The sequence below is a fragment of the Triturus cristatus genome, chromosome 3_1 (assembly GCF_964204655.1).
Source record: "Triturus cristatus chromosome 3_1, aTriCri1.1, whole genome shotgun sequence".
Lineage (NCBI taxonomy): Eukaryota > Metazoa > Chordata > Amphibia > Caudata > Salamandridae > Triturus > Triturus cristatus.
The window spans coordinates 491,833,174-491,857,662 of NC_140583.1; the positions used below are offsets into that span (position 1 = coordinate 491,833,174).

At 44.0% G+C, this 24,489-nt stretch overlaps 1 protein-coding gene across 1 annotated transcript in view; it reads left to right on the forward strand.

Moving 5' to 3' along the window:
- Nucleotides 1-24,202, forward strand: part of CKMT1A (creatine kinase, mitochondrial 1A) — a 111,454-nt gene extending 87,252 nt beyond the window's left edge. The window contains exons 4-10 of the mRNA XM_085644345.1: nucleotides 6,049-6,144; nucleotides 6,809-7,030; nucleotides 15,474-15,559; nucleotides 19,625-19,748; nucleotides 22,285-22,419; nucleotides 22,740-22,865; nucleotides 23,933-24,202. Of these exons, the coding sequence (XP_085500471.1) occupies nucleotides 6,049-6,144; nucleotides 6,809-7,030; nucleotides 15,474-15,559; nucleotides 19,625-19,748; nucleotides 22,285-22,419; nucleotides 22,740-22,865; nucleotides 23,933-24,049 (906 nt within the window). The 3' untranslated portion in view covers nucleotides 24,050-24,202. The remainder of the gene's footprint in view (nucleotides 1-6,048; nucleotides 6,145-6,808; nucleotides 7,031-15,473; nucleotides 15,560-19,624; nucleotides 19,749-22,284; nucleotides 22,420-22,739; nucleotides 22,866-23,932) is intronic.
- Nucleotides 24,203-24,489: the final 287 nt, after the last annotated feature.

A 24,489-nucleotide genomic window follows, 5' to 3' on the forward strand; every position in this document is an offset into this window, starting at 1 on the left:
GATGTGGTGGACGTGGTGGTGGTGGACATGGTAGTGGACGTGGTGGATGTGGTGGTGGTGGATGTGGTGGACATGGTGGTGGTGGATGTGGTAGTCGTGGTGGTGGTGGAGGACATGGTGGTGGACATGGTGGACGTGGTGATGGTGGACATGGTGGTGTATGTGGTGGTGGACGTGGTGGTGGACGTGGTGGTGGACATGGTGGTGGTTGAGATGGTGGTGGTGGATGTGGTGGTGGATGTGGTGGACATGGTGGATGTGGTGGTGAACGTGGTGGTGGTGGATGTGGTGGACATGGTGGTGGTGCTGGTGGACATGGTGGTGGACGTGGTGGACATGGTAGTGTTGGACGTGTTGGAGGTGGTGGACATGGTGGTGGACATGGTGGTGGTGGACATGGTGGTGGTGGTGGATGTGGTGGTGGACATGGTGGTGGTGATGGACATGGTGGTGGTGGATGTGGTGGTGGACATGGTGGTGGTAATGCTGGACATGGTGGTGGTGGTGGATGTGATGGTGGTGGACGTGGTGGAGGACATGGTGGTGGTAGACGTAGTGGCAGTGGACGTGGTGGTGGTGGATGTGGTGGATGTGGTGATGGACGTGTGGGTGATGGACATGTTGGTGGTGGACGTGGTGGTGGATGTGGTGGACGTGGTGGTGGTGGTGGATGTGGTGATGGACATGGTGGTGGACGTGGTGGTGGTGGTGAATGTGGTGGACATGGTGGTGGATGTGGTGGTGGATGTGGTGGTTGATGTGGTGGATGTGGTGGTGGTGGGCATGGTGGTGGACATGGTAGTGGACGTGGTGGATGTGGTGGTGGTGGATGTGGTGGTGGATGTGGTGGACATGGTGGTGGTGGATGTGGTAGTCGTGGTGGACGTGGTGGACGTGGTGGTGGTGGAGGACGTGGTGGTGGTGGTGTTGGACATGGTGGGCGTAGTGATGGTGGACATGATGGTGGATGTGGTGGTGGACGTGGTGGTGGTGGACATGGTGGTGGATGTGGTGGTGGTGGTGGACGTGGTGGTGGTTGACATGGTGGTGGTGGATGTGGTGGTGGTGGATGTGGTGGACATGGTGGTGGACATGGTAGTGTTGGACGTGTTGGAGGTGGTGGACGTGGTGGTGGACATGGTGGTGGTGGACATGGTGGTGGTGGTGGATGTGGTGGTGGACATGGTGGTGGTGGATGTGGTGGTGGACATGGTGGTGGTGGACGTGGTGGTGGATGTGGTGGTGGTAATGCTGGACATGGTGGTGGTGGTGGATGCGATGGCTGTGGACGTGGTGGACATGGTGGTGGTGGTGGTGGTGGACGTGGTGGTGGTGGACGACTATTTGGTAGGAGGGTGCTGGTAGAATGCAGAAGGAGAGGAGGATCTCAAAGGGGGCACATGGGAGAGCAGAAAGAGGCCGAATATTAGAAACAAAAAACGGGGAGTAGATAGAACACAAAACAGATTTAATGGGGTGGTCCCTTCTTATAGCGCATGAGAATGTTCCTTAGCACCCCGTTTTTAGTAAACAGGGGGACCATGGGAAGATTAATTGATTAATCACGCATGATGATCGTTCTATACAGCTCAGTACTGCATTTAAAATTTAAAGTGCAATGCTCCGTTAATTAAAAAAAACATGTCGTGCCTGCAGTGAGAGTGGCTCATGTAATGTAACTGGGTGTCTTGTAAAGGTCTCTACTACTCTTGAGTTCTGTTTGCGCTGTATGAATTTGCTAAACAAACAGCCAGCAGACCTTGTAGAGCAAGAGCCTATTATATCTGTTCATGTAGCACAAGCACAGCAATGAGGGCTCTGTACAGCCTAGTACTGCACACTACACAACAAACAAATATCCGTTCATGTAGGGCACGGACAGCAATAAGGACTCTGTACAGCCCAGTACTGCATTTAAAATTTAAAGCGCATTAAAGTGCAATGCTCCGTTAATAAAAAACTTTTTTAAGCGCATTAAAGCGCAATGCTCCGTTAATAAATAAAAAAAACACGTCGTGCCTGCAGTGAGAGTGGCTCACTAAGACAAGAAACAAGCAGTCTCTGCATGGTAACAGGGACCAGACATGTTTTGCATTGGGTTGTTTTGCCACTCGTGCACCTTTGGCATTTACCTTACGGGAGCGAGCAGCGGCATGGCGAAAATTGCTAACAGATGGCGCCACTGCTCGCTCCTGCAAGGGAAACGCCAAACGTGCACGAGTTGTAATACAAACTAATGCAAAACATGCACGGTTTAAGCAAAAGTCCTGAGCAATAACAAGAGGTCCCCTCCTATGAAGCGCTTGCGCGCTGCGTAGGTGAGACCTAAAAACAGTAGTGCCCTAAAAGTGAGCAATGGAAGGCTACGTCAGCTATTTAAAGGACTGGTGAAAAAACTATGCTTCAGTAGAGGGACAAACACAAGAAGACTAAGGAAGAGTAAGGAAAGTATTTGAATAAGAAGCAAGCAAATGAGATTGAGAATAAATGGATCAGTGGGCCAGCTCTAGGCACAATAAAAGTCCTTGATATAGCCCTCAAAAGGTCTTTCTCAAGGTAGGCAGACTTAGAAATTGTGCGATTTGGGCAAAACAAATTGTCTCACTGACACTCAGCATATACATTTTTGTGAATATATAAAACAAAAACATAACAGCTGTCTAATTCTAGCATTTTCCCCATTAAATGTTACCATCGCATACCATCCTGATTTCTTTAATTCTTTTTCAACCAGATTCCACACGACATGTTCTTGCTAAAATAAAAATACAATTTAAAGCACCCTGCTTCTTCTTTGGGCTAGGCCCGTGCATCTCAGGTATCTAAATTAATATTAATACAAATGCAATTTACTCTTACAGGTACTGTAACATTTCCTAGGAGACATAACCATACTGAGCAGAAATATTAGAACATTGACATAGTTGCTATTTTATATGCCCATTGTATTTTGTTAGCCTCCCCTCATTTGTCTTACAGCGCATCCTTCAACATCATAGTGTTAAAACAACTTCAATCTGCACCACTTTTCCTAAATTATCTATTTTGGGACCTATTTGATAAGTGTAATCAGATATTTAACATCTAACCAATGCAAAGGTTGCCTGGCCATTGTGCAACACACTACGAATATAGAGTTTTTAGATCTGAGCGTTGACGTTTAGAGATCCTTGTGTTCAGCGTCTCCCAAAATAGCAATTTGACACATCACCTGCAATGTTACCTTACAAGAAACGTCAAACTTTATCCTTTTTTCACTTAAAGATTACAAAATAAGCTTTGCAACCACGTACATTGCATTACGCGTGGGACACAACTTTCACTGTGTAGTTGAAAAGCCCTTTGTACTTCCAAGCAACGTTGGCATGCCAGCTATGCAGGGATTTTAACGGTTGAGCATAATTTTTAAATCTGTTATAAGAAGTGCAGAATATGAAGATTTTTGAAAAACTGCTAAATTCGTGCAAATGTTTTCCAGGCAGCGAAGAACTGTTGTCATCTTCGGATCATGCACTTAACAGTTGTGTTGGAGATGCATATGAGAATAGGTACCAGAGCACAACTGCACAGTGTGCTCATAATCATCGGCCCACTGGTAGAGCACCATAGACCAGCAAGTACTAACGCTGACCAGTATGTCAAGCAATATCCACAGTGCACTGGTCCCTGCACCACACTTCAGCAACACCGCAGAACGTAAATCACCAGAACCAGGACAGTATTCCTACTAACCCAACAAGTAAAGCACCATAGTCCAGCAAGTACTAACGCTGACCAGTATGTCAAGCAATATCCACAGTGCACTGGTACCTGCACCACACTTCAGCAACACCGCAGAACGTAAATCACCAAAACCAGGACAGTATTCCTACTAACCCAACAAGTAAAGCACCATAGTCCAGCAAGTACTAACGCTGACCAGTATGTCAAGCAATATCCACAGTGCACTGGTACCTGCACCACACTTCAGCAACACCGCAGAACGTAAATCACCAGAACCAGGACAGTATTCCTACTAACCCAACAAGTAAAGCACCATAGTCCAGCAAGTACTAACGCTGACCAGTATGTCAAGCAATATCCACAGTGCACTGGTACCTGCACCACACTTCAGCAACACCGCAGAACGTAAATCACCAAAACCAGGACAGTATTCCTACTAACCCAACAAGTAAAGCACCATAGTCCAGCAAGTACTAACGCTGACCAGTATGTCAAGCAATATCCACAGTGCACTGGTACCTGCACCACACTTCAGCAACACCGCAGAACGTAAATCACCAAAACCAGGACAGTATTCCTACTAACCCAACAAGTAAAGCACCATAGTCCAGCAAGTACTAACGCTGACCAGTATGTCAAGCAATATCCACAGTGCACTGGTACCTGCACCACACTTCAGCAGCACCCCAGAACGTAAATCACCAGAACCAGGACAGTATTCATACTAACCCAACAAGTAAAGCACCATAGACCAGCAAGTACTAACGCTGACCAGTATGTCAAGCAATATCCACAGTGCACTGGTACCTGCACCACACTTCAGCAACACCCCAGAGCGTAAATCACCAGAACCAGGACAGTATTCCTACTAACCCAACAAGTAAAGCACCATAGTCCAGCAAGTACTAACGCTGACCAGTATGTCAAGCAATATCCACAGTGCACTGGTACCTGCACCACACTTCAGCAACACCGCAGAACGTAAATCACCAGAACCAGGACAGTATTCCTACTAACCCAACAAGTAAAGCACCATAATCTATAATGCCGCAATAAGTGAGCCATCACAGTTAGACCAATATACCCAATGCCCAGTAGTCTGGCTGTCCTGAGGCCAGTACTGGAGTGGGCCACTCATTGTGGTGACAGCAACAGCCGGGTAGCCTAGAAGTGGGTGATAAAGGCAGGTGTGAAAACTGAGCGCACCGCTCCACCAGGACTGCTAAAAGGACAGGATGAACGGCCCATCTGTCCCTAGAAGTAGACACAGCTGAGACATCTCTCTGGGACCCTGTGGTGACCTGGTGATCTGGATTGGTTTGTGGGAAGGGTGGCTCTGGGCACAAATCAAGAACAGGAAGAGTGGATTAGGAGATGTGAAATCAGGGTTCACAGGGGTCTCCACATTGTCCACAATAGATATGAGGTAGACTCATTTGGGGTAGCTCACAGATGGAAGGATTGACACTGTGAATTTCGCCACATAGTAATTAACCATTCATGTAGAAGTCATCCATTACAGTTGCTCATGCCAATACTCTCAGGGGCGTAGCTTGGGCAGTAATCACGCTAGTTAAAATACATTATAAGCAGGGCCACTGCCATTACTACCAGTTTAACACCAAAATACAGCAATAAGCAACAGAAATGTGACCAGTCAACTTTTGCAAAGGGCCTTCCACTGCGCTGCAACACAAGTTGCTTTGTTTTTAATAACTTTTGAACCGTTTCAGATAGAAGCTAATTTTTTGTTCAAATCTGCAAATTATACAGCAGATGATGAAATATGTGGTAAATTCACCAAATCTATAATTAGCCGAAAATCCCTGTGGCAGCACAATCGCATAATTCATGTGACCCTGTTTATAAGGGCATGAGGGGGGTTTAAGGAGCAGTAGAGAAAGAGAGGAGTGTGGATTATTAGGGGTACTTGCAAACTCAATATTTTGTAAAATAAACTATGTTTACGACCGTTAAAACAGAGATGCGTGTCTGTGTGCTATTGTCTGTGTGCAAAAATCCCAAGTAAAATCCAACACCTCACAATACCCGACTTAAAGCACCCATACCCGACTATTTATTATAGTATACGTTTATTTGGGGGGTGTAACACCCCAACTACCCCCCCACCCCCACCCCGCGAAGCTACGTCCCAGAGTTCACTTTTAACTATGAGTTTTTTGGTGCTTGTCAAAAGGGGGATCTTATCAAGCAAGACTGGTGAAGACAACTTCAGAACATTTTGGAGGCTCGTGTAAATGAATAACCAACACATAGTTTCTATTTAAACCGTTCTCAATTACAAACTTTCGTTTTGTGTTTCAGGTGTTTGCAGACATCTTTGACCCCGTGATTCAGGAAAGACACAATGGGTACAACCCACGAACCATGAAGCACCCCACCGACCTGGATGCCAGTAAGGTCGGTATCAAACGTCCTTGTCTATCTATATCCAGTTCGGCTCTATATTACCATTTGCTTACAATAATGCAGTTATAATTGTGGCATATACCCTTCCTAACACTTGAATGCAGAACACTGCAACAATCTTATTTGGCCTTGTGAATTTATATAAGTTGGTGACAACATTTCTAAAAATGTAATCAAACTATATCTAAAAAGATGTTTGAAACGTCGATGGGATCTGTGCAGTTGTAGTGCATAAGCCCAAAAAGTTTGTAGAATACTGTGTGGGAGTGCCCTGCTCTTAGAAAGTTTAGAGGAGAATACTTGTTCCTGGATTCCATCCTTTGCCCTTAATCCATTTTTTAAGTTCATTCCTGTCGATGTGTGACCACTGCGTGAGTAGTAGCAGTTTGAGCAGCACCACACTGCTCCACTTGTGACTTTGTGTAATCATCTCAGGGGATGGCCAAGGAAGGAAGAAGGTAATCAACAACCAATACGCTTGAAATCTTCGACCAAGGCCACTAAAATGCTTTTCTTGTTCATTGAAACCTCTTCCAGGTGGCAAATAATTTTAGTTGTATAGGTTCAGAGTTAGCATCTGATTGGCGTCCATATGCTTGTGATATTCCACTAACCAATGATTGTTTGTGTGATTGTTACCCTTTTCGGTTTGCAGCTGAAGTCCGGACACTTCGATGAACGATATGTGCTATCATCCCGTGTCCGCACTGGAAGGAGTATCCGGGGTCTGAGTCTACCTCCTGCTTGTACCCGCGCTGAGAGGAGAGAGGTGGAGAAAGTCTCAGTGGATGCTCTCAATGGGCTCACGGGAGATCTGGCTGGACGATATTATCGACTCAGCGACATGACGGACGCAGAACAGCAGAGGCTGATTGATGTAAGGCTCACACTCAATGATAGTGATGCTGGCGAGCATGTGACTAGCACTTGACATTAGCAAAACTTCCATCCACCCCTCCCCCCCAGGAAATTGCGATTTTGTGATTTGGAAAATGATCACAAAATTGTCTTCAGAAAAGTTGATTCTTAAAATATTAAGGCTGATTGTCCTTTTATTGGACCTGCGCAAGAAAAGGAGGGAGAACAACAGGCTACCTGGTGGCAGATATGTTAAATTCCTCCGTCGCCTGCCTGTTAGTCCCCTGAAAATGCACAGGGCCCTCCTCCTGTGCAGGCAGGATGCACCTGGTTCTCTGCTCATCTACCTATAACAGCCTTTGTTTCGTGGGATCTGCTGCCCCTTGATTCCTTATTTACTAATCTACTCTGCTGCTTTACATAGCGAAAACTCGACCTGTGTTGGAGCGCTTTACATGAATACCAGTTCAACGGGGCATTAAGTGATTTGCCCAGAATCACAGGATGTTGAGCTGACTCCTGGACTCGGACCTGGTCCCCCCGTTCCAAAGTCAGCAGCTCAGGTCTTAACGCCACATCTTCTCTCCTTTGCACCCGACCCTCTTCCGGTGCCTCTTCTCTCTGTGCCCATAATATCCCTCCCCAATAACCCCAGGAAACTCCTTGCACCCCTCTCCTCACCCTCATTGCCTCCCCTCTCCATTCGCCAACTGCTGCCCTGTGCACCCGAGGAATGGTGCTTGTCCGATGCCCTAGAGAGCAGTTTTCCGTTTTAGACGTGCACTCTCTGGCATCACACACTCTCCCCAGACTGTGACTTGTCAGAGTCTTGTCAGAGTCTCCAGTGAGGGACTAAGGACTGGACGGTATTTTTGTGACAGGTACATGTCCTGCCTGTCACAAAAATGCCAAACATTTTGAGGTTTGGGTTAGCAAATGTTTCTTTTAGTAAGATCAACTCTGGGTTCTCATAATCGCCAAAGCGTTGCTGTTTGTATTGTTACTTTTACATACTATGCCATGTTCTTGCCACTTATCTTTGAGAAGCCTATTTCCTGTCCCCGACAGAACCAGTATTCGTGCACGACTACTTGAAAGGTGAACATGCCTCCTGGGTCTTATGTTTGTTTCGGCTCTGAGCTCAGTAACATGCCTCCTGGGTCTTATGTTTGTTTCGGCTCTGTGCTCAGTAACATGCCTCCTGGGTCTTATGTTTGTTTCGGCTCTGTGCTCAGTAACATGCCTCCTGGGTCTTATGTTTGTTTCGGCTCTGTGTTCAGTAACATGCCTCCTGGGTCTTATGTTTGTTTCGGCTCTGTGCTCAGTAATGAGCAACGAGACAACCAAAATCATATTAACCAAGCTAGCAGCATAGATCAGACAGCCAGGCACACAGAACGCTCCCCCTGCACTCCAATTTTTTCAATTTTATTTATTATGATTTGGCACTCCGAAGAGGGCCACATAAACAAAATACACAAATACGAATACATATTCCCAAAAAATAAAAATTGCAGCACTCTCTGCTGAGAAAGACAGACTAGGACACAGACCTCCACATTTCATCAATAAATAGCTAAAAAACCTTTAAAAAGTTAAAAATGTTGAAGCAAAACATTTCATTAGGAGGGGTAAATAAAGCCTGCAGAAAAGAGTTCATATCCAGGATACCCAATTGCAAACATGTAGATCTTAACCATTTTAAACGAAGAGGACGCAATACCGGACATATAAACAATACATGATTATGATCCTGTGCAGACATATTACATAAGTTACATAAAGGGGAGGACCCATACCATTTTGCTAAAAGAGTGTTAAGTGGCAATAGATCCTGCCTCAAGAGGAACCAAAATCTCCGAATACCATGAGGTAAATTCCAAATAACATAAGGTTGGACAAACTTCCTTAGGTAAGAATTAGTCAGATGCATACCTCCCTTCTTAGCTTCCATGGACTTCCTGTCCAACATAAAACAAAGAGTCCAGGAAGCCTGTTTCAGAAGAGATTTTAGCTGGGAGGGAGAGATAACAAAAATAGAGCTCTCATCTAATTCAAGAAGAGCTACAGCCTTTCTGAAGTTTTTAACAATTTGAGAGTACTCTTTAAAACTTCCCAACAATTCCCCCCTGAGAAGGGATCTCAGAGTCCCCTTTTCACCTCTGGCGAGGCAGGCAACCCATCGTACTAAAGCAACTAGGCCCTGCACCCAACAGCTGCGAAGACCAAACTCAAGTCTGTACGAAGCTACGGTACAAGCAGAATTAAGAGAGGTTATAGACCTTAATAATTTTCCTTCAACCGTCTGTAGAAAGCCCCAATGCTTTAAATCGACCACTTCTATTCCATACAAAAGAGTTGATGGAATTTTTGCCCTATAAACCTCAAGAAAACAAGCAAATTGTCTTCTCCTGTAGCGGAATAAAGAGCACTCAAACTTTTACCTTGGGACAGGGCTTTACGAGAATTGTTATCGATATGAGGTTTCTCACTCAGGTTTGCAGAAATTATTTTTCCTAAAAAGGTATATGTTTTAACCACCTCCAATTTCTGACCACCGACAGACCAGCCAAAGTTCTCAGATTTGGATTTTTTCCTCCCTGTAATGCACATAATTTTACTTTTTGTGGCATTTATCCTCATGAAGTGGGACTCTGCAAAATGATGTAAAGCCTGCAGACGATTAGCTAAGCCTTTAGGAGTTAAATCTAGGATAAGAATATCGTCTGCATATAAAAGGCAGGAAATAGAAGAGCCCCCCACTACCGGGGCTATGCCAACACAAGATGTAAGCAAAGCTGGAAGCTCAGCAATATACAGGGAGAACAATAGTGGTGCCAGAAGACAACCCTGTTTTAATCCATTAATAGATGGAATGGCCCGTGATAAGCCCCTTTCTCCACCCTGAAGGACTCGATACCAAGTGTCAGTATGTAAGGCTCGGACTAGATCTAATAGAGGTGGGGGCATACCCAAAGTTGCTAACTTTCTCCACAGCAAAAGACGATCTACTTTGTCGAATGCTGTGGAGAAATCAATAAAAGCTGCATACACTCCTCCTCCCCGAACTCTTACATATTTATCCAAAATAACCTGTAGTGCTGTAAGGTTATCCAAAGTGCCATGCTCCTTACGGAAACCGGTTTATTCGAGGGGTAATATCTGATTCACCTCAACCCACTCAGTAATTAGGGATAGGAGACATTTGGAAAAAACTTTTCCAATAGCATCAAGAAGGGCTATCTGGCGATAGTTCATTGGCTTATCCCTATCGCCTTTCTTGAATAAAGGAACCAAAATGCTCCCTTTCCAGGAAAAAGGCACAGTTTTACTAAGGAAGGACGCTCTAAATAAAGGAAAGAGTATCTTGCTCCATAGAACAGGGTTTAACTTCAATATTGAGATAGGAAGTTCATCAGGGCCCATTGCTCCAGAGGAACGCATATCTATAATAGCTCTTTCAATGGTTTTCTCTGAGGGAACTTCAATGGGAAATTCAACGTCTCCAATGGCGCTAATGGGTCGCTCACTTTCCAGAACTACACCATTCCCGGCATAAAGGTTGGAAATAAAGGAGATCCATGACGATTCAGCAATAGGAATAGGGAGAGGCCTAACTCTGACTCCACAACCTTCACCAATAAGGGACCAAAATTGTCTGACTTTGCCATGGGAGACAGCCTCCCGTAGACTTATCCAAAGAGAGTCCTCTTTTTCTGCACTCAAAAACGATATTAACATGTTAGCAATCCAGTGAATGGCATAAAAGAGTATTTTAAATGCTTTGGAGAACTAATCGTCTGCACCAAAGACACCATAAATCCTGCAAACATTTTGGCGAAAAGTTGAGACATTTTTGCCAGAACCTTTCCAATGGCTCAGTGTCATATGATTGTCAATTGATGCCGCTGTCAAGCTCTCCCAGCAGTGTTCTATTCTCACCCTGTTCATCAAAGTGTCGCTGTGCTAGTCACTAGAGAGGGCCTGTCATTTAATTAAAGGAGGCTACAGAGTTTGCAGATGGGCCATAGTGTGGTAGAATTTTACGGGGTATCTGGCATGAGATTCTAATTGAAAATGGCAGTGACCCCCTCTTATAAAGGCCTCTTCCGCAGACCATTGCTCATTAAAGTGCAGGGCAGCCAACCCTGGAGGGGGCACAGTGGGATATCTGGGGCGCGGATGAGGGACCTTACAAGCATTGGCTCTTTTTGAGATGACTGGGGCTACCTCAGTCATTCCATACGGGTTTCAGAAAAACAGTGCATTTTCCAAAGTAAAATGTGCTTTTAACATGCACTACTGAACAGATTTTTTTGTAAAAGGAGGATATGGCCAGGGAGTCGCCTATGTCCCATGAATTCAAAACTAAACACAATGCTGGCAAAATATGGAGTTTTGCCCGTATCCCCTCTTACATATCAATATGTGCCGCTGAATTTCATTCTTTGTTAAATTGCACACAAACTCCAGTGGTCAGTATTGTCTTGCTCATCAGCAATATAAATTTAAAAGCGCCACGAAACATACGTTTATGTCTATATTTATTGGGGTAAACTCCCAAAGGGTCACTGCACTGTTTCCGATTGCCCTCTACTTTCCCTTGTGTTTCACTACTGTCTGTGTGGACATATTAGCAACACCTTCAATTTCAGGACCAGACCAAAATTAACTTTACTCTAGTATAGGATGGTATTTTGAAAATACAATTTTTGAAGTTCAAGTTCAACTTTATTAATGTTTAGACACTTGTCTTTAAAACATAACATTTATACATTTTAAATCAGAGTAAAATTTTAATTTAAATGACTCCGCCTCTCCCCCTCCCTGCTTGTGAACCAGGCTAGTACCCAAGTACACCGCCATTTATTACATAACATGTTTAAAGACTATTGCAGTAGACTACTCTTTCATTTGGAATTGTTTCTACTAACCCTTTAACCCTCTCTGGGACTGTGAAGTGGAAGCCCCTGGCAACTTAGATTGTTTCATTGTGTTGAAGGATGAAAAGGAAGCCTTGGCCAGCCCTCTTCTATTGTCATCGCAAGCATCTTAGGTCACTCTGGCGTAAACCTTGCTTCACACAAGCCGGCCAAAGGACCAAAGTTCACCAGATCAGTTTACTGCTGGGGAGGTGAGGAAGGGATTCACTTTAGTCCGGATTTCTCTGCCTTGGTTTTCACACATTTTTTATGAGACAAAGTGAGACAGTTGCACTCATGCATGCTCCCCCTCCGTGAGTCGCACTCACATAGAATTTTGTCAGATCCTTAATATTGTTCATGGCCACTTTCTTCAGAGCTTTTTTTAAGTAAGATCCAACCATCACTTAAAGAAAACTGCAGAAAAAAGGTGTTTCTTGGAACCCGGGAACGTGAAAAGTGTACACCCAACAATGCCCATCTGCATGCAGAGAATTCCAGTTTAGTTTCTGTGTCATGTTATAGCTTCAAGCTAATCGCATTCCAGGATGTTCTCCAATATACTTCTGATCATTGTTCACGTGGAGAACATCCCATACTCTGCCATGTTGATCACTGTGTCCACCTATGAGACTTGTGAGAGTAACATCAGGTCCTAAGAGTTTTTGAAATGCAGCTTCTCCAAAATATCTAAAATAACTATCAGAGGGACTGATTACGACTGCGCAGCAGAGTTCCACCATGTGCAATAATTTCTGTTACTCCATACATTAGAATTCTGAGTCATGCGTGAGGAATTTCCCACACAGGACATTTACCGGGGGCGTTAAAAACCTCCCTTGCCCAAATTTTCCCTCTAATGTTCCAAAGGTCAATTTGAGCAGGTCAAAGCGGTTTAAATTCGCCTGGGGAAACTGAACGGTAAATACCAGTAAAACCTGCATATAATTCTGCAGTTTGTAGGGGAACTCATAATACATGGGGGCTTATTTACAAGTCCCTTGCGCCACTTTTGCGTAAATTTTAACATGGGAAAAGTAACGCAAAAGTGGCGCAAGGGGCTTGTAAATCTGCCCCCTGGTATTTATCACACCCAGTAAATTCCAAACCCTGCGATATCTGTTTTTTGCGGGTATCAGCCGCCAACATGGGCCACTCGTATTCAGGCCTTTAATCTCTTAACACTTTTGTTTATTATTAGTAAATTTGACAAGCTCTTAAACCCATTTAACCCCTTGAGTGCCCCGCCCTTTCCACGCCCTGTGCCGGGCGTTTCATTAGCGGGCGGGGCTCATGACGAGATAGTCTCGTCATGGGCACAGCGCAACCGCGGCCCATGACGAGACCATCTCGTCATGGGCACTCAAGGGGTTAAAGGAAGCACTCACTTGTTCCTGCCTAGTCACAGATAATTTACTGAAATCTGACTTATTCGATATTTTCTAATTTGAAAATTTGGAAATTTGGGATTTCATTAAATCAAATATGGGTTTGAACGTGTATAAAGCTGGTCTGAAAATAAGCAATCGGTAAACAATGGCTAAATAAATACCTAGATCTGATAGGCAAGATGGTTTAGACTGCTTCTCCAATGAGTAGCTCGTGAGCTACTTACTGGTAGCTCTCCACCTACTTGAAAGTAGCTCTCCTGTGTGCAGTCCAGCCTACTAAATTAGAAGCTTTTGCTTGGTTCAATTGATATATGTGCACCAGACTTAAAAAGTGTGCATTTGAGACACAAATGTGTGTATTTTCAGAACTCAAAACCTGATGTTTGCAGAAAAATTGTTAAATTTCCAACATATGTTTAAAGCTGATAGTTGAGTGATAAATCATGTGGCATTGGGTATATTTATTACTAATATTATTAACTTGGTGTTGGGACATTGCAGCTATAGGTATTATGCATTATAGCACCGGGACATTCCCAGGAGTAGCTGTGGGGTCTATAAATGTCTTTTCATTCAGTCATTCATGAAATATCTATGTGGAAATGTCCACATTGCTAAAGCATTTTTTACATTACTGCTGGCAACTATGCCTAATAAAGTAAGGTGACCACTGCTGGTAATCTTGCATACGGTGGCCACTAACTTAATCTTGACTGACGTGGTCACAATTACAACACTAATAATAGTAGCTCATGATGGTTCTCATTAAACATAAGTAGCTCTCATTACCACAAAGGTTGGAGACCCACTGCTGACGTCTATTGTGATCTGCAGGTCACAAGCCAGACTTCTGCAATGTTAGCTCAGCCTTTCATCCTTCCAAGGTCGGTATATTGAGTACCATTAAACTGGTTAATAGTGTTCTCTGTAACTTACAGTGCTTAGTAATGACAGAAGAGAGTAAAGTCGTGCTACATATAAAGTTACAAACCACAAATCCTATAGAGGAACCACAAATCTTATAATATATGCGGATTTTCAATAGTCAGGAAAGTGGGCACATAGATGGGCCCATTTAATGTCTATCAGAAGATTATCAATAGCAAAAGAAAAATTGCAATTGCACCAGGTTGTGCAGGGGACTGAAAGTGCACTCTTCAATGCCAGCAAGCAATAGAGCGTGGCGCTGATCTTATATTGGCTGACAAACTGACTCTGGGAGCAGTTTGCTACCCATTAGGAATCACAGACATCACATGGATGTTTGCTTTTTAATTAAGTAATCTTTTTTTTTTTCAAATGCTGCCCATTTTCCTTAAAGGATTTTTTTTTAAAGAGTGCTTTATTAAAAAAAGACTTGGTGGTTGTCTGCTGACCTCAGCATGCCAGCATCCCTGTGTTGGCTGCGATTCTTACTGGGTCGCAAATTGCGACCTACCTCATTAACATTCATACGGTAGGCCGATTTGTAACCTACTAGGAATCTCTATTTGGGAATAAAGCATTTCATATATTAGGAATACCGATTTCCTAATTGTGATTTGGAGTTAGTCGCAGCTAGGAAATTGGTATTCCTAATGTTAGTACATCTGGCTCTAAGTACATTCAGTGAGCTAAATGCACCTCAGTGGTCATAAAAATATTTCCAAATACATCCTGCCATTACGACACTAAATCCTAAAAATAAATTCTAATAAAAGGTGTAAATAAATACATTAGGTTGATGATCGCAAGAAAAGCAAATGAATTCATCCCTCGTCCTTAATTTCACCACTCTAGCCAACTGTACCTACGGAATCTCATTAAGGTTTTTTGGTGTCAGGGCCTTAACTTGATGAATCGACAATTTTGTCTCCACTGGAGAGTCTTATTTTTTTGGTAGCCTCATTATACTAAACTGAATTTTATCTCCCCAGTCCATTATGTTCTTCTTGAAACCTGTAACATTTTGGGCTGCTGTTGTAATTACAGATGGATGTGTTTTTGAAAAAGTCATACAAGTAGACCCCAATGGTTTAAAAAGTAGCTGAGACTGACAGGCCACGCTCAATGAAATTGTCAACAAAATATTGAATGACTAATGGGTTACGTTGGCCGATGTCTGTTGGCTTCTCTAGTTATCACAATTGATCATTGTGTTCTTTTCAAGGATCACTTCCTGTTTGACAAGCCTGTGTCTCCTCTGCTGCTGTCTGCTGGAATGGCACGTGACTGGCCAGATGCCCGTGGAATTTGGTAAATATTGTGTCTTGCGACGCTTGTACATTTAGTAGAAGTGCATTTTCACTTTGCTACCTGTGCACTTTTGGAAACTCACCACAAAAAACACGAGAGGCAGTTATAGGTTTCACACCTTCAATACTTAAAATGTAAAATGGGCATTTTGTATCCAACTAGTGAAATAATCTTGATCTTCTTATCAAAATTCATTACATTATTACTTTTGTTATATATATTTTTTCATTCAGTACCATTTAAATACGACAAATCTGGCAAATATTTAAAGGCTGGTATTTTAATTTCTTCAAACAGACCCTCCATTCTAGGGAATAGTACTTATGAGAAATGCAGTTTTCCTGCGGCCCCTTAAGTACATCGCTCAATGTACTCCGATGGAGTGATGTGGCAACCTTCAGTGCACAGCAGTTTCAAATGAGGCCAGTGAGAAGATTTGCATTAAGTCCAATGAATTCCTGTTGAGATTATCCACCATTTCCAAGTGCTTATCAGGTTTGACCTAGAGACAGCTTTCCCTATCTTGCAAAGCTACATGCAACAAACAAAAAAGTGGTAACCCATTCACAAAGGGGAACCCTTCCCCTTTGAGAATGTAAATACAAATATTTTTGGAGAGCAGGCAGTGGTCCCCGGGTCCACTGCCTACTTTTAAAAGATAAAACTTCAAGGATTCATTTTTTTCTTTTAAACATATTCTATTTTCCTTTATGGAAAATGGGCTACATTCAAATAAATATTGGTTTATTAAAAAGCTATCACAGATATTTTAGTCTGGGATTCCTATTGGGTTGCAAACTGCAACCTACCTCATTAATATTTGATTTGTGACCCACAAGGAATCCCTAAATGAAACTCCATGAGTTTCAAACATTAGGAATACTGATTTCCTAATTATGATTACGGCTTCCGGTTTTCCATTTTTACAGATTTTTACAGATAAATGCAGACGGAAAACAATGTGTTTTCTTTCTTTTAAAACAAATTTTATTGTGTCAAATTAGCCATCACCATGCAGAGCCCTGCAATCCAGAGACGTCTGCCAAATCCTTCATACATGTACATACAGGCAATAGACAAGTGTATATCCAAAAACCCTCAACTTCCCTTTCCGAATTCCCCCCTCCCCCCAACCCCCTGTGATCGCACTTCCTCCACCTAGTCCTACTCTCCCACTTCCATCCATCACGCTCTCCCCTTGCATCGTTCGCGCCCCCGCGTTGCCATCCCCCCCAGGGCCACTGACTCCCATGTACAGCCACTCCTATGGATTGATCTCCCTCTCTACGGGAGGTTCCAGCCAAAGTCCACGATAGTCTGCCCACCATTTCCAGATCTTATAGTGCTTGCGTGGGCACCCCCTGGCCACAAATACGGGCCGCTCTAGCCCCATACAATAATCCAAGCCATTCTTCCATCTCGTCATGGAAGGGGCTCGTGCCGCCTTCCACTCCCTTGCAATATCCCGCTTGGCCAGGGTAAGTCCCAGCAACATAAGATGACGTTTGTATATGTTACCCCCTATATCCTCCATGACGTGGAGTAGAGCCAGCCGCGGCGATCGGGGGAGCTCCCACCCCAGCACCTCCGAGAGGCACGCCAACACTCCCCTCCAAAACTTATCTAGAGATACGCATTGCCATATCGTGTGGAAGAATGTGCACTCCTCCCTGCCACACCTCAAACACTCCGGGGATGCAATCAGTCCCTCCCGCCACAACCGCGTTCTCGTAAAATACACCATGTGTAGATATTTAAATTGAACCAACCGGAGCCTCATGGCTATTGCTGCACCTCGCGGGGCGGTCAGCGCCTCCCTCCAGTCCTCCTGCTCTAGGGCGCCCACATCTGCTTCCCAATCCCCCCGGAGTTTGCTCAGCGTGGGGGAGCTGTGTATCACCAGGGATTGATAGATCCTAGAGATCTTTTTATCCGGTAGATCCCCCATGAAGACTTTCGCCTCCAATGGGCTGAAGTCCGGAAGCGACTCCAGTCCCACCAAGTCGGGCGATAGGGCGTGCCGAAGCTGGAGATATCTAAAAAATTGCTCTCGCGGCATATGGAACTCCCTCTGTAACTCATGAAAAGATTTTAGCGTCGTGCCTCTCATTACATCACCCAGTGTTGAGATACCAATATCATCCCTTGAAGCCCTGTAATGCCGCCAACTGGGGTAGGCGCCCATTATGCCACAGGGGAGTCTCCCGAGTCAGGGTTTGCCACCATCCCATACGGCGCAGAGCCTGCCTCCAGATTTGAAACACTACCTGTGTGACCGATGGCAGCGCACCCCACAACGACGCCGAGTAGAGGAGCGTATGCAGCGTGTGGCCCCCAATAAGTTGCCAATCCAAAGCATACGCCGGATCTCCCCTGTCCCCATACCACCATTCGTTAAGGACTAGAAGATGCGAAGCTTGGTAATATGATAGAATGTCCGAAGTCGCCAGCCCTCCACAGTATGTGGACAGGAAGCACGTTCGTATAGCCACGCGCACTCTACCTCCGTCCCACAAGAATTGCCCCAGCACCGAGTTCACCTGACGAAACCAACCGGGCTGGATCTTGTATGGGTGGTTCTGTAGCTGATAGAGGAGCCGAGGGAGCACCACCATCTTAAGGATCGCTGATCTCCCATACAGAGTCAAAGGCATACAAGACCAAATTTTAATGTCGGAGCGGACGCACTCCCACACTGGAGCCACATTCCGCTCCCAAGAGACCGCCGGCACATCCGTCAAGAACACCCCCAAGTACTTCAGCCCCCCCACCGCTGACTGAACTGAAGAAGCCCACGCACCCACTCTCGTGCGCTCTCCCAGCGCCCACAAGGTGGACTTGCGAGGATTCATATACAGGCCTGACGTTTCCCCAAAAACTTGCATGATGCGCAGGAGCCGCGGCCCCATCCTGTCCACATCCGTAAGAAAAAGCAGAACATCGTCTGCATATAGCGCAATCCGATCGGACAGACCCGTGGTCCATTCAAATCCCCGAACCTGCGCATCCATGCGAATCCACCTAGCCAACGGCTCCATAGCCAGAGCGAAAAGATACGGAGACAAAGGGCACGCCTGCCTCGTACCGCGTCCCAAGGAGAAGGTAGGAGAGGACGCCCCCGCCACACGCACCGCCGCCGTGAGCTCCGTGTAAAGGAGCGTTATGTAAGAGAGAAAGCAGGGACCCAGGTTAATTCTACGGAGCAATGCGAAGAGGTAAACCCAGCTGAGGGAGTCAAATGCCCTATCCATGTCCGCTAGTAGCAAAGCCGCTGGTTGCCCCGTCTTCTGTATGGCTGCCACTGCTACCTGCGCCCTCCGTATGTTATGTCTGGTTGCCCGCTGGGGAAACAATGTGTTTTCTGTCTGCATTTATTTTAAAAGGTGGATAAATACAGAAAATTGGGCTTCTTTTAAGGGACTCTGTGCTGTCTAACATGAATTATAGGCCAACGGCTGAGCAGATGGACAACATGGGAAATTAAAAAAACAGGATGCAATTTCATTAAATAATGCGATGTGTCAACATATATTTGTGGTATAATGCTAATATTTATCTGTGGATGTTTTGTTATATAATATTTGCCAGCTGAAATAGGCAAAACAGACAGACATCAAAGTATAAGTGCGTGACTATTAGTTAAATAAATATGGAAATGCAGTTTTACAACTTCATTTATCCACAAAACAAAAAATAAAAGTGGATAAATACAGATGAATTGGGCAAAAAATAAATATGGATAAATACAGACGAAAATGCAACAAAAAAAATCCCATAAAACCAGGGAGCCCTAAATATGATTCAGAGAGAATCGCATTTAGGAAATTGGTATTCCAAATGTTTGTACATCTGGCCATAAATTCTAAACTAAATTAACTTTTGGTGATGATGTTGTTAACCCATAATATCCATCAGTGCTGGCTGTTATAAGTCTCTTATTGATGTAGCACATCAAATCCATAAATGATGACTGTAGGTTCCTTATTTGTAAAGCAACAGAAACATATCAAATATCATAAAGTACTCTTAACATTATGCACTCTAAGTTCAGTTTACTTTTGCCAGGCACAACAATGAGAAGACCTTCCTGATCTGGATCAATGAGGAAGACCACACCCGGGTCATCTCGATGGAGAAAGGAGGGAACATGAAACGGGTCTTCGAGAGGTTCTGCCGGGGTCTAAAGGAGGTAAGTGTTTAGAGAGACATTCAGAACCAGGATTTTGCTTCATACTGACTAAAAGCAACTAAAGAACATGCAACAGTGAACCACGTGAATTCTGCAAGGATCTCCAGGTTAAGGATATTCTACCGTGCCAATAATGCACTACTTCTGATCTGCCCTACCATGTAAATGCTACAAGGATCTCGAAGTGCAGACCAACTCTACCTTATCAATGATTCCATAATATCAATGCGAAGTTCACATGTACTGATGCACTGATGTTCGTGCAAGTGCTAACCATGCCCACCATGCAAGTATTTTTCCGCAAGAACGTTCTTGGCGGTTAAGAAAGGAAGTTCTACCCTGTGACTATGATCTGGAAAAGTATTTATACCCAAGAATGCATTGGAACATCCCAGAGAGCAAATTATATGTCCATTCAAGTGATCCAGATGCTTGTTGCATTTGGTCACAGATAAGAAGACTCTTGGCCAGGATCTGGCTGCAGACATCTCTACGGTCTCTAGCAGCCTAAGTGCACTATTACCTACTGAGTAATGGAGAGACGTTTTTGGGGTTCACTGGTTTGCAGTGTACCGGGAAGGTGTTCCTAGGTCCTAAACACTAGTCTATCACGTAATGACTGAGCTCTGACTCAAATATACAGAGATTAATTCTTGTGCAGTCTAACTTGACAAGTTAGCAGGCCCCAGGAGTATTTATTTCACATTTTTCTCTAGTGCACTACAAACTAGAACCGCAGAGTGGTTAAATTATTTCCAAGTAACAATACCTGTTACAAATGACATATCCTAGAACTAGAACCGGAATGGGAGTTATTGGTGAACAGAGAGTCTGTATTGGTTGCATTTCCTAGAGTTGTTGAGCGGGAAGATGAAAAGGATGATAACAAATGAGTCCAGTAATGGGCTCCGTGGATGCGTCTTCGTTGCTAACTGATGGAAAACAGGGCGGGTCGGGTTCTGATTTGGAAGAGAGGCTGCACCAGGAGCCCCTTTGAAGGAACAATTTAGAACAAAGGAGGTTCTGAGCCAGGACACCCCAGGACTTTGGCCACTTCAGCTTCACAGGGTCCTTTGATTCCCAGAGATGGGTAGTAGGGACGTTAGAAAGAGTGGGTTGTGCTTGAGTTCCTCTGTTGCTTTTTGCTCTGTGATTTCTAGTTTTGCATGGAGATTCACCAGCCAGTTTCTGTGACAGAAAATCTCAGTACAATAACATAGAACAACACAAACAAACGAGCCATGTTGTACTTACTGAAGGCAAAAACAAAGTCTTAAACACATTTTATTACACTTTAGATGTAGCAGCCCCTGCACGGTGTTGGTCGGGAGGACTATCCATTTTCAGTCCTGGGTCAGCGGAAAATCAGAGAGGAAATAGTTAACCTTGGCAGACGTAATCCGATTTGGCAGTGGATCAGCGCTACAGATGTATTGTAGGTCATCTATTCATCCGGAGATATTTCAGCCCTCTGAAACTGACCAGAGATTAACCCATGGTTAACGACAACGCAATTCATTACCGCTAGAACACATTACACACGCCGAACAAGACTGCAGCCCATTATTCATCATTGCAAATAAATGCTGCATCTGATGTGTGCACAGAGTTTCCAGCTCGACAAACAATAATCAAATTGTATGTCCCTTTTAAATTAAATTCTATACTTGAACCCACGTGGAATGCAGGCGCTCCCGCATAACATTATATGGCGTATTCCTGTTTTGTGGTCGAATGCTTGTTGCAGGGTTTGAAGCAGGTCAATTATGTATATGAAAGTGGACTAGAGAGATGTCTCCCAGGCCCATGCCTCTTAAAGGCCAGCATAGCTGTGCAAGGCCGGCATCTACTGCATCCAACCCAACCTTACTGGTCAGACAGCATCACCGCCATCCTAACATATTCACCTGTCCCAGAAGCTGTTTACTGGAAATCCAGGTGAAGTCTTTGAAATCTTCGGTTTGAAAGGTTGTACAAGATTAAGAAAGGATGGTTCTGCATTTCAGGCACTTGTCGCTCTTCCGGGAAGCAGATCCTTGAAACACAGAGGTCTTCTTTTATGAAGATTATCAGGGCCTTCGCGACTGTTCTACCGCATGGCGATAGTACAAAATACTTAGTATGTCCTACATATTAATGTTGTGTTTAGAAAGGTAATGGCCTCTAATACCTGGGGATGGGTTCTACTTTACTTGATTTTGCCATATATTAGTCATTTGGTCACTTGACATTCAACAGCAATGCAACGGATTATTTACTCTTTCAAGGCTCCCAGTCCACTGCAAGTGATGAGTGTTTGTGGAGTGGCGTAATATCATAACGTGTATGAGTGCAGCGCACATATCCCTGCAGTGGATGCGTGAGACCACTGAGCCATCAGACCTGGCTAAAGTGTAGTTGTCCCAAGAATTTATTTAATCCTGTCTGTCTGACCATAGACATTTATCCCACACTGACACAGCAGACTGGTGGGCTCTGGAGGAAATATGACTTTTATTATCAAAGTGCTCAGTTGGTTTCTTTTTTGTTCTTTCAGGTGGAGAGACTGATCCAGGAGAAAGGATGGGAGTTCATGTGGAATGAAAGACTGGGATATATCTTGACTTGTCCATCCAATCTGGGCACAGGATTGAGGGCTGGAGTACACGTAAAACTACCTATGTTGAGCAAGGTACAGTCATAGAGTGCATATGTTGCACATGCGAGATGATATACCTGAAGAACCTATGGCAACACTCTTTTAAATAAACTAGGCTGAAATAGCGAGGATTCCCCACCCCTCATTTAAAGCTCTCACCCCTTCTCCCCCTCCTTTGACCAGCTTTTGAGTGATACATATAATTAAGATGTAGGGATGACCTCGTCAACCCAACCTACTAGATAATTTAATCACTTGTTTGGCATATCCACAGTGGATGCATGGAAGAAGTGTATGTACTGTGCTATTTCTTTGTGCTTCTTGTGTAAGTGCTGACTGTCTCCCCTTGGCAGGACCCACGTTTCTCCAAGATTCTGGAGAACCTTCGGCTGCAGAAGAGAGGGACTGGCGGTGTGGACACAGCAGCTGTTGGCAGCACATTTGACATTTCCAATCTGGACCGCCTGGGAAAATCTGAGGTAAGCACCCACACCCCCCAGCATGCAATATGGAAAAATGCTTTTTTATTTGAGCAATGCTGTGCATCCAGATTAATTATAACGGGGCTACTGCAGATCCTGGAACATGGTGTAGACGAAAGAGATATGCGCCACTACTGAAGTCTCAGTATATGCACAATGCCATGGTGGCACATGAATTATAGTTGCCATCTGGCCAGAAATGGCTGATATATTTAGTACAACGCTGATTCAAAAATACTAAAACACAACAAAAGGTGATATTGTTCTTCTTTGACATTTAAACTTAAATCGCAAATAGAACAGTATTTTAGAGCTGACTAAAATATTCCTTAATTATTGTTTAAAGCAATCAGAAGCAAAACTGTAAGGGGAAACAAGGTTAAAGAGAATTTTGCACTTATTTACATAAATACTGCTGGTCTATCTAGAATTTAAAAGAATGAGCAAAAGGGCTCATATTTTTACTGAAAAGGTGACAACCTTAGATAATGTGTTCCAAAGTAGCCCCAATATTTGTTATGTGTCTACAGCTAGTACACACGACCATCTGAAGGACACATTTTCGTCGCTTATTCTATTTTAATTACCATGAAAAGCCTTACTATAGAATTCATTTACTCTCTTATTCTCAGATTCCATATTCTCAGAGGTAGATTTCATAGAGATCACATCTCAATCTGGAAAGCTGCCCTGCCACTAAACAGTATAAACTCAGAGAATCTGCTTTGGTTTTATTGGCAACTTTTTTGAGTTCAAGGCTCTGGACACGTGGGAAACCAAGCCACGTGGCCCTTATACACACGGACAAAGACATGTTTTTGAGTTAGCCATGTACTTGAGATGTAGCTCACTGCTCCTACTGTCTTTCAGAATCATTTATATGACATATTTTACCAATTGCACCGTTTTCCTCGGTCACAGAAGGAAAACTCTAGGGATGGAGTAAGAAAAATACAGCCAGTCTTTATTTAGCTGAAAAATCAATTAAAATAAGAAAGGTTATATTATGATGAAAAATTTCAGGAAATTGGTGGGTGACATGCTCTTTTTCTTCATGCCCACAGGTGGAGCTGGTGCAAGTGGTGGTGGATGGAGTGAACTATTTGATTGACTGTGAACGGCGACTGGAGAAGGGGCAAGACATCCGCATCCCTTCACCAATCTCTCAGTTCAAGCACTGACCCGGAGCTTCAAGCTGCTAATATGAAAAAAAAGAACCTTACTCTTGTAGCTATTCCATGTGTGGACCATGCGGTTGTCCTAGCATGCTGTAACAACCCTGTTTAGATCTGATTTACTGTAACAACTTCATTAAAGTATGTGCTGCTGGAATTCCACCCCATCTCGCCTGTTTGTACCCTCTACCGTGACCACCTAGTTGGTTTCTCTCTCGGGCTCAGTGTGTCTCTAAGTTGCATATGTTTTTGCATTCTGCAGAAGAGGATCGGAATCAACTTAGTAAAATGTTGCGCTTTGCCTTCTTCTTCAATGATGCAAACAAACAACCACAAACACATTTGGTGGGTTGTTGGGTTCTTGAAATGGGGGAAAAAGAACAGAGGGAGCTTTTCCAGTGGGAATACACACCAGTACTATGAGCGATAATAATTAGTTTTTTATG